General features: G+C 39.4%; 1 protein-coding gene across 2 annotated transcripts in view; it reads left to right on the top strand.

Annotated features, from left to right (window-relative positions):
• LOC110160621 (astrotactin-2) overlaps positions 1 to 17,941 on the top strand; it is a 213,133-nt gene that overhangs the window by 109,127 nt on the left and 86,065 nt on the right. For both annotated transcript variants that reach the window (XM_055153913.1, XM_055153914.1), the window contains 4 exons: positions 1,207 to 1,291; positions 3,198 to 3,272; positions 6,237 to 6,374; positions 16,435 to 16,585. In XM_055153913.1, coding sequence (XP_055009888.1) covers positions 1,207 to 1,291; positions 3,198 to 3,272; positions 6,237 to 6,374; positions 16,435 to 16,585 — 449 coding nt within the window. The remainder of the gene's footprint in view (positions 1 to 1,206; positions 1,292 to 3,197; positions 3,273 to 6,236; positions 6,375 to 16,434; positions 16,586 to 17,941) is intronic.

A 17,941-nucleotide genomic window follows, 5' to 3' on the forward strand; every position in this document is an offset into this window, starting at 1 on the left:
GTTTGCCGACATGTTCCTGCCAGGAAATCGGCAGCAGCCAGAAAGCTGTCCTTGTGTTTGCAGTGAGTTTAATAATGGCTCAGTGGTCAGTGTGGAAAACAAACAGTGACCCAAGCTGAGCGATTGGCAGCCTCTTGTACCCAAACAAAGACCTAACACTGCTGGATCGCTCTGTCTGCTCACTCTGCTGCAGCCCCTGTCTGGCCAAGGCAACTTTTAACACCACAAAATCTCCAGGACCAAAAATACCTCTGTGAAGAAGTTTGGAGTAAACAAAACCAGTGGAACACCAGCAAAATATGGTCACAGCTGGAGAACTTTGGCAATTATAAGAGCCAGCCCAAGTGAAGTCACCAGCGTGATTTTCAAATGGTTCATGCTGTGACAAAGTATGCTTGTTTTTCTCTTTTCAGGTGTGCTCTGCCATTACAATGTTTTAGCTTACCACGACTGACTAATGATAACAACCTGTTATCAAATATGCAATTTATTCACACTTGTGATGGATTACCTGATTTTCAAACTGTGAAAAGAGCAAGTACGCATGTAACTAGCTGCTAGCTTTCACAAACCTTTTATATCAGATTTTGAAGTGAAGCAGGCGTGGACTCAACATGTAGTCAATATTAGAAACATTTGTGATTAATAAAATACTTAAATATTTGACGACAGCATGCAGCAGTCATCTTAACACACATTGCCATGAATTTCAGAATGTTTAAAATTGCCATAGTGCATAACAGGAAACTGAAACTAGGTCGAGCAATATGACAAAACTTTTTCTCATTATATATTGATCGATCTCAATATTCAGTTCAACTCTTTTTTTCACTTTCATCATTCATTTGTTGAACATGAAAAATAGAGACCTGTAATCAGTGGACAAAATATAGTCCACTTTATTCATCCAAATTCTACACTTGTTTTCACTGGCCGTGAACCTTTCGATTAAAAAGACCCAAGATGATAATTGACAATTAGAAATTACTAAATTGCAATCTTGATTAAAATTTTGTGAATTTCACAGCCCTAATTGAAACACATGAATGCTTTATCAGGGTTTTTTTTTTTTACTTTACCATCCAAATTGCTTTTTTTATTTTTTATATCCTAAATTATAATGTTTATAACCAAAAATATATTGGAAGAGAAACTTGCAGTATTATATTGAGTTAGTGAGTGTGCTTTTCTGTGTGTGTGTTTCAGGTGAATGCAGCTGTCATGAGGGTTATGCTCCTGACCCTGACCACAAACACCTCTGTGTCCGCAGTGACTGGGCCCGCAACGAAGGGTAACCTCTGTCTGCTCTATTGTCCAGCACTATCACAGAATTAAACCCAGCCAGACAGCCCACTTCTGAGAAATCTGACACACTTGTTTAAAGGACCCATATTACAGTGTTTTCTGACATAAATTATCATGTTTTTTCCTCATCAAAAACAGACCTGAAGTTATATTTTGTTTCATTCACACAAACTCTTCATATTTAGACAGAGATCTTCTCTCAGACAGAAAACACTCTGTTCCACCTTGTGATGCCATGTGGTGATACAGGAAGTGCCCCACTGTGTTTTTAAACTCCATGCACCTACACACTCTTTTTGATAATCAGTCCTAGAATTGCCAATTTCTACTCAACAAAAGGTAAATGGTATCTGTAAACTTGAAAACAACCACTTCATGACATCATAAGGTGGAACAGAGCATTTTGATCGTCAGGGATATAAACAGGCTGATAATTCAGGATTACTCAAACATGTGTGAATGAAACAAAACCCAACATTGGGTATGGCTAAATGCTCAAATTCAAGTAATATAGGACTTTTAAAATGTAACAAGTACAGTGATTTGTATACAATTGTCTCATAATCTGTAAACTAATGTATGATTAGAAGAACATAAACATTATATCAGTATTTTTACTAAAAAAAATTCTAAATGATTGGTTAAATTTATTTTTGATTATTTCTGGATTACCGAATCATGTTGCTGTTAATGGTTATTCAAACTGTATGTGTTATTATTATTATGCATTGTGAGGTGACAGCATTTTAAATGTTTAAATAATCAGTTAATCACTAACACTTTATTTGTCGTAAAAGGTTAAACAAAAGTCTCATTGCAGCTCAACAAGAACATGCACAAAAGCCTTGTTTATATTTTCACAAATGCTGACATATTATTTCACAATTTATAAATGTTAATGCATTATTTTAAGCTTTTTGAGTTAATTTCAATTAATAACAAAAGCTAGAATTCTTGCTCAAAAACATCAAGATCACACCATTCAAAAAAATTCAATAGAGGTCCCTGCACTTAAAATTGAAGTAATTTTCTCTTAATGAGCTAAAATATGCAAATGTACCTGCACCGTTCCTCTGACTGGAAGGGACTTGAAAAGAGGGGTGAGCAGTGCGCACAGATGAAAAGACATGTAGGAGGGAGTAATAGTGTGTAATGAATCAAAGCAGCAGGGGGGCAGTGATGGAGTGAGACATAAAGTGTAGCCACAGAAAATGAAAAAGTACTGGACTGGAATGTGCTCGTGAGAGCAGCAGCACAGCCTGAAGACCGCTCCCTCACTCTGACCTTGTTTGACAATTTAAGTCTGGATTCAGTCAGTTCATTAAGAGGTCCTGTGCCCTACCTGCCCTGATGGACCCAGGTCAACCCCAGATCAAATGTCCCATCACTGCACTGTTGTGAGGCATGGTAATACAATATGTCCAAAGTGAGCCCTGGTGGTTAGTTTCTCAATCAAGGTTCTGAAGCAGGCGTATCCTCTCAATATACATTAACTGTGTCTTTCTGTGTTGTGAGCAAAAATTGTAATTGCATACTTTCTTTGCAGATTCTATTGTTTCTTCTTCTTCTTTTTTTCTTTTTTGCAAATCCAAACTATTCAGTCACAAGAGACACAAAAAAAAAAAAAACATAAAGGGGAAGAAAAAGCATCAAACTGGTAGATTTGCAAACCACTGAACCAAGTAAAAAAATGATGAGTTTGGCTGCGGTAAATACTGAGCAGACAGTAAAACTAACTATTTGAATGCAAGTTAATCCTTCCTAAAGCCAACCCAACTCCCACACTTCAGGCTGTCTAGATCCATGCTATTTGCTGTCTTTGCTGTAAGCTATACTGTGCAAGTTCTTCATATTTGATCAAGTAATTTTCTCCCTTATGCTCTCCTCCACAGTCCTTGGCCCTATGCCACTCTAGAGAAAGGCTATGACCTAGTTACTGGACAGCAAGCCCCAGAGCGCATTTTCAGGTGAGTGCTTACCTGCTATGAGTGCATGTTATGTCTATCTATGTCTTCTCTAACAATAAACGCAATGCTCTTTTGGCTTGTGTGCGTGACCAGGCATACAGTGAAGTTGCATGGACAAAGACAGGGCTCTATTCTTTAAGTGAAGTCTTACTCCTGGGTTTCAAAATAGCCCACGGGGAAAACTGGAGTGGACCCATTTCAGATGCTTTCACTGCCATTCTTGTTCTGCAGTGCTTCTTGATGGGGTCAGCGTCTTTGACATTTTTTTCAACAGGTACGAGGTACAAAGGGCCCTCTTCACTGCCAGCCAAGTTTTTAAAAAAGGGTTTGTTTTATTTGATGCACAAGCTAGATTTATGTGTGTTGGTTTTCCAGATGGCAATTAACATGAAGGTAATCTTTTACAAAATACAAAAAAATGGCAATGAAATCTCAAAATCCCTGATAGAAGAATAGAAAAAAGAAGCTAAAATTTGTCTTTTACAGGTGCAAAAACTGAAAAATATAACTTCTTTTGCAGCGGTCCAAAATTACTCCTCACTTATCTTATTTTTATCTGAGCATCAAAATTATTCAATGTGTTTTATAGTTGTAACAACACAACAACTAGCATGCTAATGTTGCACTTTCTGATACAGAGGCAGACAGAACACAGTGTACTTATTTTGACCTCATGAGCTGCTTACACCTATATCTATACTGGGACAAGACAAATGTTGCTCAAATACATGGAAAAAAATGGGTCCTGGGCCCTTTAAGTCCTTACTGAAGGAATAAGATGCCCTGGCATAAATGATAACATTAACTGGTAAGGTCTACGCCAGGGTACTGGAGAGGAGAATCCAGCCAATAGTCGAACCTCGGATTCAGGAGGAGCAGTGTGGTTTTTGTCCTGGCCGTGGAACACTGGACCAGCTCTACACTCTCCATCGGGTGCTCGAGGGTTCATGGGAGTTTGCCCAGCCAGTCCACATGTGCTTTGTGGATCTGGAGAAGGCATTTGACCGTGTCCCTCGTGGTGTCCTGTGAGGGGTGCTCTGGGACTATGGGGTCCGGGGCCCTTTGCTAAGGGCTGTCCGGTCCCTGTATGAAGGGAGCAGGAGCTGTGTTTGCATTGCTGGCAGTAAGTCAGACCTGTTCCAGGTGCAGGTTGGACTCCGCCAGGGCTGCCCTTTGTCACCGGTTCTGTTCATTGTATTAATGGACAGAATTTCTAGGCGCAGAGTGGGGCCGGAGGGGGTCCGGTTTGGGGACCACAGGATCTCATCTCTGCTGTTCGCAGATGATGTTGTCCTGTTGGCTTCATCAAACCAGGACCTGCAATGTGCACTGGAGCGATTTGCAGCCGAGTGTGAAGTGACTGGGATGAGAATCAGCTCTTCCAAGTCCGAAGCCATGGTTCTCGAACGGAAAAAGGTGGCTTGGTGGATCGGTGCAGCGTCTGCAGTGATGTGGTCGCTGTATCAGACCTTTGTGGTGAAGAGGGAGCTGAGTCGAAAGGCAAAGCTCTCGATTTACCGGTCAGTCTTCGTTCCTACTCTCACCTCTGGTCATGAGCTCTGGATAATGACCGAAAGAACAAGATTGCAGATACAAGTGCTTGAAATGAGTTTCCTTCACAGGGTGGCTGGGCGCTCCCTTAGAAATAGGATGATGAGCTCGGAGTAGAGCCGCTGCTCCTCCACGTCGAGAGGAGCCAGTTGAGGTGGCTCGGGCGTCTGTTCCGGATGCCTCCTGGACGCCTCCCTCGGGAGGTGTTCCGGGCATTTCCCGCCGGGAGGAGGCCCCGGGGAAGACCCAGGACACGCTGGACGGACTATGTCTCTCGGCTGGCCTGGGAACACCTCAGGGTCCCCCCAGAGGAGCTGGAGGACATGTCTGGGGTGAAGGAAGTCTGGGAGTCCCTGCTTAGCCTGCTGCCCCCGCGACCTGGCTCTGGATAAGTGGAAGAAAATGGATGGATGGAACTCAGTGTATATATTATTACTTGCTATCACTGTTACATAGGAATAGTAATTTGAATTTATCTGGCTACATTTACTTACATAACTTCTCTCACTGACCTTGCACAGTGAACCTCTCTGTATGACTCCACTCAAAGAAATAAGGAGCCAAATCCACAGCGCCTACTCTGCTGCTCTAAGCCATCCACCTATGCTTTATACTGTATGCATAAGAAACTTCAAAGTACCGGCATACTCCAAATGCAGGGGGATGTACTTTCTGCACCACACTGCAGAGCATAAATCTGTACAAAGATTTCATCCTAAATTGAAAGTAATGATATTTTCATGTCCATATGCTCTTGATCGTTGATACATTAACAAAACATGTTCTATGCTATTTTAAAATGATGATGACCAGATGGTTATCCCCAAAGGACTAGACTGGTTCCCTACAGTGTGTCTTCAGTGATTTGTTGTGTAGGGAAATCATTTTTGGGCAAAAATTCACTCAGCTTGCCACATGTCTCAAGCAAGCTGTACCAGTGCTTTTATCAACAGAGAAGTTTCCTTGGCTGCTGTTAATAGTGGCTAATGATTTAAAGTTAATGGCACTGAAAATGCACAGTTTAAAAATATTTGTATTTCTCATCTGCCTGGAGGTAAGTGGAGAAAGCAGTGCTCTGTTTGGCTGAGCTCCTTGGACGATCCACCCGTGCTAAATATAAATAAATCAGTTCTAAAGCCAAGCAAATTATTCCATGTGGATATTAATGATGTGATAAAGGTTTTGTGAGAGCTACAGATGAGTTAGACAAATTTAAATGTTTACTTCCTCCTTCTATGGCATGAAAATCATATACCCCAGCCAAGTCTTAATATGTAGATCAGATCAAATAAACAATAAATAGTATAAATAGTACATTGTAAAAGGAGGTTTGAAGTCCCCTTTTGTTTGCACAGTGACAGCTCTCAGTAGGTAAAGCATTTTGTATTTACTGAAATGTTTTTGCTGCTACAGGTCCTTCTACAGCCTGGGCCAGGGCTTGTGGCTGCCTGTCAGCAAGAGCTTTGTGGTCCCCCCAGTGGAGCTGTCTATCAACCCTATCGCCAGCTGTAAAACTGATGTTCTGGTGACCGAGGATCCAGGGGAGGTCAGGTTAGTCACAGATCTCATGTAAAATGAAAATAAATCATGTACGCGTGAATAGCGTGACGTTATTTCACAATTTATAAGCTTCTTCATAATTTAGTACAATTTTTGGAGAGTGCAATGAGGTTGAACCTTCGGCTAGACATAATGAAGTTCTTCTGGAATGATGCAATCTTCCCTCACTGCCGCTCTGGTAACTCTGCCCTCACTGCATCTATAGTTTTCAAACTATCTCGAAAAGCAGCTGGAATGCTGGTCTAAAGGTCTGTGTTTTTATAACTGCACCTGTTTACATAAACTTGATCTTAAAAATATGTCTAAATCTTTGAAAGAAATATATATATATTTTTTTGTTGTTTTTTTTTTTTGTTTTTTATGATAACCTGGTGAATACATTTGTAAATCAAAAGACTTACTATACCAGAGCACTTGGAAAACAAACACAGGCCTAAATTATTGCAGGGTTAATGTCAGGTTATTGTGTTGGCAATCTCTCCATCACAAATGTTGGCAACATAAAAGGGATGTTTTGTCATCCAGCGAGGCAGGAGCTGGCATGCATCAGTGCAGCTCCACAACACCAGACAATGTTTCTGTCAGAGTATCAGCAAACTGAAACATACTTACAGAGATTGTTTATTAAAACTATAGACAATTGAGAATTAACAATTCTTTCGGTCAGACAAGAGAGTTTGTTTACCTGCTTTACAAAAATTTGGCTACTCCCAGTAGCCTTCCTCAGAAGTGTCACGTGATGGTGTAGTGTGTGATGGGTGATGTGTCTTGTAGGCTGCTTATAAAGCTTATGCTTATTAAGCAACCTAATAAACAATTGATGTACTAAATGTCTTTCCATTGTAAAAGGGGTTGTATCATGTATAACACCACACTCGGTTCAGTATGCACTAACATTAAATTTTATTGATTCTGCCTATAAAGGCTCATTCAAATTTACACATTCATAAGGTCTTTTCAGATCACTATGTATCTATGTATGTATCTCTTGGTCACTGAAATAAAGCTGTCTCCACACACTTGTTGGTAGATTTAAGAATCAAAACATAAACAATAAACATTTCAGAGATAACCAATTTATTTCAAAATGTGCACTTTAGAGCGCAGAAAAATATATTCATTTATTTTAAAATGCATATGGAGCCAGGGCCTTAAATTATTTCTATGTGTGTTGCATATTCTAACTGCTTAGCAAATATATCTATTCACTGTAGTGTTTGTCCTTGGCTGTCCTGCTTTTTACACCATACAAATAAAATATTTACTTTGCATTACTCCTGAAGCTCATAACCTTGGCATGTACAATCATCATTTTTTCAACAATATAAGATTCTAGACCAAGGGTTTGAAATAATGTCTAAAATCTACTTACTTTAATTATATATTACATTAATTATATATATAGTAGCTCAGTTGGTAGAGCACTCACCTACTGATCTGAAGGTTGGCGGTTCAAATCCAGCTCTCAACATAAACATCACAGGTTGAGCGGTCAGATCCACTGACCCACAGGTTGGCTGATGTGATTCCAGCTCCCACAGAAGAATGCTGTCATTGTGTCCTTGGGCAAGACACTTAACCCACCTTGCCCACAGTGTCTGCGTACACTGGTGTGTGAATGTGTGTGTGTGTGTGGTTCCTTGTTGTAAAGCGCTTTGAGTGCCTTGAAGGTGGAAAAGCAGTATAGAAAAATGTGACCATTGATGTATTACATTGAATTTCATCATTTAGCTCCAATTCCAAAAGCACAAATAGTAAAAAAAATGACCAGAAGTAAAATTGAGGGCATATTCACTGCATTTACACAGTAAAATCCCCAGTTAAATAAAAATGGAAAACATTTCAATTAAACTTCCTTTGTGGCAGATCTGTTATGTCTGCTCTAGTATCCTCCCCTGATAAATGAACTACAGCAATGTCCATATGCCCTTCAAAACAGCAAGTCCTAACATTTCAAATGAGAAAAGCTTTTTAAGTCATAAGTGAATGCGGGAATATTTGCACTTTTTGGCTATTTATTTCTGAGGTCTCTTGAAATAACAAGCTCATGTATATTTCACAAATGATTAGTCTGCACAGGAGGACAATCATCATTCTTATGTTTAAATATGATGCAAATAGCTCATTTGCCCAACTGTCTTTTACAACATTGTCCTCCCAGCGCACATACAAATTGTAGTTGAAAATTGATGTTTGAGCATGTTGGACATACAGTCCCTGACAAAAGTCTTGTCGCTTATCCATTTTGTAGAAACAAAAGCTTATAAACTGACTTTAAATTAATCGATTAGTTTTAGAAATGTCTCATATGAAAGCTAAAACCCTCCCAAATCATGTTCAATATACTAAAATAAATTTGCTTCACTGAAGAAAGATTGATCATTTAATGAACACAGAAAGGTCAGATTTTGGCAAGACAAAAGTCTTGTCGCCTTGTCATATGATGCACCCAATCCTAGATTACAGCCTCACCTGTGATCAGTTACTGATCAATCAATTAGTGGGTGTGTATAAAAAGAACCCCAGCACACCAGACCTTCACATCAACTGCAACTTGACCTCCACAACATGCCTAAGATCCACCCTGAGACCAAAGCATTAATTATCAAGAGGCTGAAGACCAGATCCACTGCTGAGGTGGTGACACCTTCAATGTGTCTCAGCGTCAAGTACAAAAAATAAGAAAAAGATCTGAAATGACTGGAGATGTTTTTGACAAGCCCAGGTCCAGCAGACGCTGCAAGACAACTGCTCGGGAGGACCGTTTGTTGATTCGAAAATCCAAGGCCAGCCCCTTTTCCACTGCAGCAGAGCTCCACCAGGCCTGGTCACCTCAAGTCCCTGTGTCAACCACAACAGTTTGTAGAATTCTGTCTGGAAATGACCTCCATGGTCGAATCAGTGCACAGAAACCAGCACTAAACAAAAGGCAATTAAAAAACCGTGTGGCATTTGCCAAGGCCCACAGCCTGCTAAAAGGATGGACACTGGAAAAGTGGCAGAAGGTGGATTTCTCACATGAATCCTCAGTTGAATTACATCACAGCTGCCACAAATATTGCAGGAGACCTACTGGAGCCCACATGGATCCAAGATTCACCCAGAAAACAGTTAAGTTTGGTGGTGGAAAAATCATGGTCTGGGGTTCCATCCAGTATGGGGGTGTGCGAGACATTTGCAGGGTGGAAGGCAATATCAATAGCCTAAAATATCAAGAAGTATTAGCTACCTCTTACATTCCCAACCATAAAAGGGGTCAAATTTTGCAGCAGGATGGTGCTCCATCACATACTTCTATCTCTACATCAAAGTTTCTCAAGGTGAAGAAGATCAAGGTGCTCCAGGACTGGCCAGCCCAGTCACCAGACATGAACATCATTGAGCATGTCTGGGGTAGAATGAAAGAGGAAGCATGGAAGGCAAAACCAAAGAATCTTGATGAACTCTGGGAGGCATGTAAGACGCTTTCTTTGCTATTCCTGATGACTTCATCAACAAATTGTATGACTCATTGTCGAACCGCATGGGGCAGTCCTTCAAGCTCATGGAAGTCATACAAGATATTAAATATGGATCTCACAGCACCACTACTTCATTCACTGACGTTATGCAACATATTTTTGTATTTGAAGTAAATTATTTGTTCAATTTTCTGTAGGCAACAAAACTTTTGTCTTGCCAAAATCTGACCTTTCTGTGTTCATTAAATGATCAATCTTTCTTCAGTGAAGCAAATTTATTTTAGTATATTGAACATGATTTGGGAGGGTTTTAGCTTCATATGAGACATTTCTAAAACCAATCGATTCATTTAAAGTCAGGTTATAAGCTTTTGTTTCTACAAAATGGATAAGCGACAAGACTTTTGTCAGGGACTGTACTGTTGTGCATTGCAGTTCAGATTGTTATTCTTTCTTCTTACCCATTTAGATAAAAATATTGTTAATTCATGGATGAAAAATTGTTTGAAAAAGTTCCAGCACAGGTATCCTCAGAAATGAACTCAATCCCAGACTGGTAATTCTAAACTGATAAGGTCAAGTTGTGATTGTTGTCTGTTGGTACTATTGGCCAAATTTATACAGCCATAATTTGGAGAGCTCAAAAGTTTAAGCCAACTGAGGTTCCAGCAGTAAAATTCCCATTCATTTTTCCTTTAGACTTTAGACCACAAAAAAATCTAATATTAAGAGATTAAAGACACAATAGAGGCTAACCAGCAATGTGATAAATAACTAATGTGGTCATTAGTAACCAAAACTTTAACATGTACAAGCCTGTGAAGAAAATGAATGGGAAAGATATTTCCTGTACTTCGAAGTGAGCGGTCACTGTGGAATGCCATATTGCACAGTATAACATCTGCAATATAACATTGCCCTCTGTCCCATGCCTTTGTAACTGTGTTCAAAAAGCCCTATTTTGGTCCATAAAGTGTTAATAACAGTGAGTGGCTGGTGACGTCCTGCACGGCTGATAAATGACCACACTTACTGTGATCAAGTGAACCATCAAAAAGTGCCACCGCCAATAAGTCAATGCAGCTGTGAGGCCTGACACAGTCCACAAATTAAATCTATAAATCTTATTCTACTCCTCTGTCAATGCACATCTGCATTTTAAAGAAAGGTGCACATTGGCAGAGGGGTTAGCTGATCCAAACAGCATGTCTAATGCTTGTCTCAGACTTCAGGGTATTAAATGTATTAATTTTGAGTCCCTTAACAGTCCTATTACCGAGCTGCCTCTCTCAGCAGCTTGGGGCCTAAGGGTTAGACCAGGGGTGGGCAATTATTTTTTTCCATGTGGCCACATGAGAAACAGAAAATATTATGGAGGGCTGGGCCAAAACACTCAATTCTGCATAATATTAATTTTATTTCTTTATAAAAAAGCACTAAATAGCATTGTTATGACAAGCTGGGAAGACTGGTAAGAGTTTATGTTATGACAAGCAATGAAAAAGTGAGGTTGCCTTATAAACAATGTCATTTAAAAAACACCTCTAAAATATGCAGCTTTAGTCTGTGTATGAAGTAAAATTATGAAATATGTTTATTTTGTAATCCGAAATGAGTTTAAACAGGCCGGTCAGAGTCAACCAAAGGGCTGTATGTGGCCCGGGAGCTATACAATACCCAGGTCTGGGTTAGACAATGCACAATGGCTAACAATCTTGATGTATTCTCCGTGGGCTATTTCGTAATCACCACTTAGATACCCATCTGGCTTTGTGGTGTGCGTACCATGGGACATACAGTATACCCACAGGGCCTATGTTTGCTCTCCCCTCAGACAAGCGACTGAATGACCATTTGTCCTGGCTGTTCACTGCTTTAAGTGGAAAAACCTCCTGTCAACCACAAACCCTTACTGGAATAAGCAACAGAAGATCAATGAATCTTTCTCAAAATCCTCTCGAAGTTTACTGTCAAGGCACTCTTCCAATAAACTTCCCTGCAGTGATGAGGCAAAACTTAAGGAAAACGGGGTCTATTCAATGACGAAGGTGGTTGATGAGAGTCAGCATATTTGTGGGGTGTGCTGGAACAAGAGCATTAATCAAGTGCAGGGGCAGACCAATAACGCGGCCCGTAATCACGTCAGAGCAGCTCTCTAACTTTGGGCGAAGTCGTGTGGCCATTCATCATCTGCAAAAGCAAGAAGCAGAAAAGGAGATTCATAACAAGTGCATTACTCAGTGTTTAGATGCAAGCAATGCGCCGCCGGGTCAGCCAATGGAGTCTCAAGGCCATTGTGATTAGCTAATGATTTGGAAACCATTTAGTCGCAGGAAATGGGTAGTTTTTCAAATTAAAAGAGAATTATTTGCCCCAATCCTTCAATTTGATGATTGATGGTTGTGTTGTGCTTAACAGCAATGACTTCTATTAATCAAACGTAAACTGAAAATCTATACTCTACAGATGGAAACTTTTGTAAATAGTATTGTTTTGCTGGGTGTGCTCTTTCTGGGCTTTCCTTGCAACAGGCGCCTCGTAAAATTGATTACTTCTCCATCTTTGACTTACAACTCCCTTAGTCCATGACAACCAATCAGCATGCAGCTCACAGCCCCAGCCAGGCCATTCTTTCTGGCTGCCTCACCTCCCACTCAGGGTTTGCCTCAGAATTAAGGAGTCATTTGTCAATGCTTTCAGTGGCTGGCAGAGAGGGCTGACACGCACAATGCCATGTGTTGCCTGTCAAATTCTGAGAAATTGATTTGCAAAATATAGTGAAAGGGAGGACATGACAGAAATGAGAGACTGTGCAAAAGTACAATAGCAGGACAATGTTCATTCTTGCTGCAGTAAGCAATAACTTGGGTGATTGTAAATAAAGGAGAAGTGCACAAGTAGTTGAAAATGAAACTTTCATGGGGTGCACAATGGTGGAGTGTTTGGGAGGTTTTGGCTTGATCTTTTGGCAATAGACTAAGTGAAAGCTGCCTGCCATTTAGGTCTGTAAGTAGTAAAACACTGTCCATGGTCCAAAAGTTATATTTGGAATGAACACATTTCACTTCTTATACAGTAGCTTCTTCAGTTTTGAAATGGGAGCTCTGGCACGGGAGTTAAATATCCCAAAATTGCAAAACAATATAGCAAATGGAGCTTAATAGTTAATTTTTCCCACAGACTTGTTCAGGGCTACAAATGACCACAAGACCAATAATTCTAGTAATAAGTCTTTTTCTGAACTTTGTAAACCGCTAAGTTATTAAAACATTTTAAAACAACTGGATGGATATGGATATTAGTTACATGTCACTCGTTAGCGTCCACAATGGTCTCTTAACATTTGAATTTTTAAAAAACTCTATGGGAAAATGAATGGAAAATTTTACCTCCAGAACGAAAGCGAGACGTCACTATTGAACTCTATATCTGCTCCTGGAATGAGTGCTGGAATGTATGCACTCTTAATAAACTTTTGTCCAGTTGACAGAATTCAGCCTTTTTTGTTGGGGATCATGGACAACAGAGGGATTACACAGGTGTATATTTCTAACTCACCATCACTTCCATCATAATCTTTGCAGTAATATAAAATGTATCAAAATGTATTCATGGTCAACATAATTGATACACTAAAGGTGGCAAATTTGGTCTGTGGTTTGAACACTTGTATAGTAAAGTGCTGGCAATATGATTTACAGTAGGGATCGTGCCACAGTCATTGGATGGGTGCACAGTAAAAACAACACATTCTCATTCCTCTGTATATTGCCAGCATTGGAACAATAATACTAGAGGCAAAGAGGAGCAAGTGTACTACAAAAGACACCACAAAACAGTTTTTCTTTTTCCCCAGGCTCCCACAAAATCCAATTTCAACCTTTTACTCCTCACAATTTTCGTTTGGCAGCATTTCCAATTTTCTTTCATATTTTATGCAAACCAGGGTACACAGGCTTGGGCCAAAGTACACCACCACGGTTTCTCTCCATTCTGTAGCATGCCCAAAGCAGCCCATATGTCCAAACTCTCTCTCTCTTTCTACCATGTACCAACACTTCCCCACAGGGAGACTGCCTAACTGCCTGGCTCTCCTCATCATGGGCAGCTCCAGAGTAGGAAGGGGTCCAGGGCCCTTCAGGGAATGGACTATATCCTGTCCTATTTTCAACAACCAACCTTAATGTTTTGGCTTTCATTATTTAGGGCACTATGTGGCCCTGGTCTACATGGCTAAATCCCCATCGACACTTACCTACAGCTTTTACACCTATCTCTGTGTTTGGAGGAGTGTAGAAATAGAGATAGTTTGTACCAGGGAAACAATAATTATTAGTTTTGATTTAGCCCAAATTAATGATTTCATTTGTGTTGACAATGAGATTTAACCTCAGTCAGTAAATAAGCCATAAAGAATTGAATTCAGGAAAAAGTAGGAGCCATGGGGACAATCACACCAGAGAGAGATTGTATTTTTTTTGTTTGCTTTGTTTGTTTGTGGTAGAACACAGGTTGCCACTCAATTAATCAGTCAAAAATGAAAACTTGATTCATGAAAATCTTTTCAAGCAAACAGGATGTGACACAAAGTTCTTTACAGTCCTGTTACTGACTGGTGACTGAAGATTTATAGACAAAGCCACATCCCTCTTTACATAGCCATAGAGTAAATAAAGCTTATCCAGGCTTGAATACAGGCAATTCTTTTTTCTGTGCAGTGCACCTCAGCACAGAAGTGGCCCCTATAGTGTCATTTGTTTGCATTCGCACATGCACATCTGGGGTTGTAGGATCACACATATTATTTACAGCATTTTGATGTTAGTGGGTCTGGTATAGCCTGATTGCTTTTTTATATATATATATATATATATATATATATATATATATATATATATATATATATATATATATATATATATATATATACACACACACACACACACACACACACACACACACACATATATATATATATATATGTAATGGTTCAATTCTAGTTCAGACCAGTACAGACTGTGCACTGTGACCTTGGGCAAGACACTTTGCCCATTTATGTGTTAATGTGGTATGTGAGTGCATGAGTGAGTGAGTGAGTGAGAGTAATGACTAAAGAGGTCATAAGGAAAGATTTGCAGTCTCCTCCATGGCACATGTGGTGAGAAACTTTTGAGATTGTAAAGGAAGTTGTTGCTAATGTGTTAAAATCTTTCTGCATATCTATCATTTAAATAAAATATAAAAGACACTCAAATTAAAAAGTCATCTTAAGTGCTTTTCATTTATTCCCCAAGCTATTTTTAAGTGAGAGTGAAACAGAGGCAGGAAGCATCTGTAGCAGCCTCAGCACTCCAAATCCTGCTGCTCAGCTGGACATCTGTCTTATCACTGAAGATCATGTCACTGTTTGTTGAGTGGATTCACCTCAGCCCTGCTGTGCTCCCAGTGGTCTTGTTACTTTGGTTGGACTTTCTGGAGGAGCACAGGGAACTGGACCCCCCTCTATGGCTCTAACAGTCGGGGTTCTCAGTGTGTGGGCACAGTGCAAAGAACTCAAGTTAACAGCAGTTCCACAGTGCTGGTCAATGGCAAATTACTGTGTATTACTGTCAACACTGCTATTTGTATTTTGTCAGTCAGCTAAATCATTTTTTGTAACAACTGACTCTTAAAAATATAAAAAAATACAGGGGTCACACTACAAAGCATAACAGGGACAACTGAGATACTTGGTAGCTCAGCATTTGTTTTGTAATGCGTTGGATTTATATAGTGACTTTGAAGACACCCTTAGTGCTTTACAGTGCATTATTAATTTACTCCACACTTGGTGGTAAGCTACTATGGAAGCCACAGCAGCCATGGGGAATTATATTATTGAGTCTGCCAATCTGTGTCATTGGTCCCTTCGACCCCATTAACGCTCATGCACACACCACATTCATACCAAAGCACTAATGCAAATTCCATTTACATTGGACTGAGGTATCTTTTTGAAATTGGGGCTGGTAGCTTTACATGTACAATTGCTTATTTTTGAAAACAAGTGGTGCTGAAGAATACTTTTAAAATGAACTGAAAAGGAAAACAATTAAAACTGCAGGTAACAGGAACAGCACATCCCTAAGGCAACTCATTTAGATGTTGTTGTGTTGAAGCATTAAAATATACTATAGCTTACAGTCAGATAACTTATTTTGAAAAAAAAAAAAAAAAAAGTTTGGGAAAGAAGAGAAGAGAAAACATTTCTGGCTGTGAACAAAAGTTTTACATGACAGACAGCATCTCCCCAGTACACTACTAAAGTTTTTGCTCTTACTAGTATTTTTACAACTACGAAAATCATGCAAGTGTCAAAAAGCACAACACAGCCTCCATGGGGATTTTCATACCATTTTCACTACTGTATTTAAATAGGGCAAAGGTAGCTTTTTGGTTTGGTGTATACTGTGTGTATACCATGTAGCTATAGGCCATATATAAGAGAATTATGATCATTAGTGTTGGCAAAAGTAGTAGGAGTAGGGCATAAAAACTAATTTATTCTGATTGGGTGTCTGTATTGATTTGCCTTTTCTGTATGTAAACAGGGAGGAGGCCATGTTGTCCACTTACTTTGAGAGTGTGGATGACCTGCTGTCTTCATTTGGACCTGTGAGGGACTGCTCCAAAGATAATGGAGGCTGCAAGAAGAACTTCAAATGTGTGACTGACCGGCAGCTCGACTCCTCTGGGTGTATGGTAAGAGAAATATTTGGATGTCCTTAAAAATATTTTTTACAATTTAACCTATATGTGGGATCTGCATTCCAATAAACAATAGATAGTGTTTTCCAGTGATTTTGGTCAAAAATATTCTGCGGCCACCACACACCAAATTAGAAGATTTAGAAAAAAATGTGGTACGGATATTGCCCATTCTACTGTGTCTGGTTCTTTGCTCTATTTTCTTTTTTTTTGGAGTTTGCTCTTTTAATGGCAAATTATTCTTTTAAATTAAAGTTACACTGTGTAACTTTTTAGTTACTTGCTTGTTTTCATAAATGTGTCATTGCTCTGCCTGGAATCTTCCACAGTATGACATTAAACAGCTCTACCTTACATTTATTCAATTACATGTGGTTTTATAACTCAAAAAATGCCTGGAAAAACAGGCATCCTCACAATGAGTGAGATTGCTTCTCCACAGATCTCGCCTGTAGCTTGGTCTGGTTTGTCTCCATGAAGATAGAAAGGTTTAATACTATACATGCATACATGCATACATACATACATACGTACGTACGTACGTACGTACGTACGTACCAGGGAAAGTAATAACGTCTCCAAGCTTTTGACAGATTCTCCACCAGAAAAGTTACACAATGCACCTAATATTCAAAACTGTTCATTGAAATTACCTTCTTTTTTTTTTTTTCATTGCAAGTTTTTATGTATTTATTTATTTTATTATGAATACTTAGACCTATAGGGCAGAGGGTGTGAATAGAAGAACAGTTGTGTTGCCAACAGTTTGACAGCACTGGGCGGATCTGTGTTGTAAAGCTATTAAACTGATGAGGCGTCTCATTTGCTGAAGGTTGTTTTGGTGAGCTATTAAGAGCTGGGATGGGGTTATAATTCAGCTTACTTAGCATTTGATTATTGACACTTGTGCTAAGCTGTGTGTTTATCTGACATCTTTGTAGAATCAACAAAGCTCACGTTGTTTTCGAGGCACTGCTTTTTAGACCACTCAGTCACACAGACTCTGATTTACCTGATTCAGTCTGATTTAGTCAGCATTACCATAATGGCTCCTACACCTGATTTCATTCTCAAAACATTCCTTCTACCACAATGACAGCATGTGTCTCCTTTTTCCCCAAACCGAAAGACAAATTTAGACAAAATGTAACCCCATTACAAAGAAATTACTGCTGTCTACTTCAAAAGAAAAAACATTCTTAGACTTAGACTTAGACTTAGACAAAATGTATTGCTCCACAAGGAAAATTATTTGGACACAGTAGCTCACACATCACAAGATGTTATTATAGCAATGAGGAAAAATGTAAATGGTAATAATACATTCAAAATAAGTAGCAAAAATAACAA

The sequence above is a fragment of the Boleophthalmus pectinirostris genome, unplaced genomic scaffold (genome assembly GCF_026225935.1).
Source record: "Boleophthalmus pectinirostris isolate CB_2022bp ecotype Guang Dong unplaced genomic scaffold, ASM2622593v1 HiC_scaffold_18, whole genome shotgun sequence".
In the NCBI taxonomy this organism is placed as follows: domain Eukaryota; kingdom Metazoa; phylum Chordata; class Actinopteri; order Gobiiformes; family Gobiidae; genus Boleophthalmus; species Boleophthalmus pectinirostris.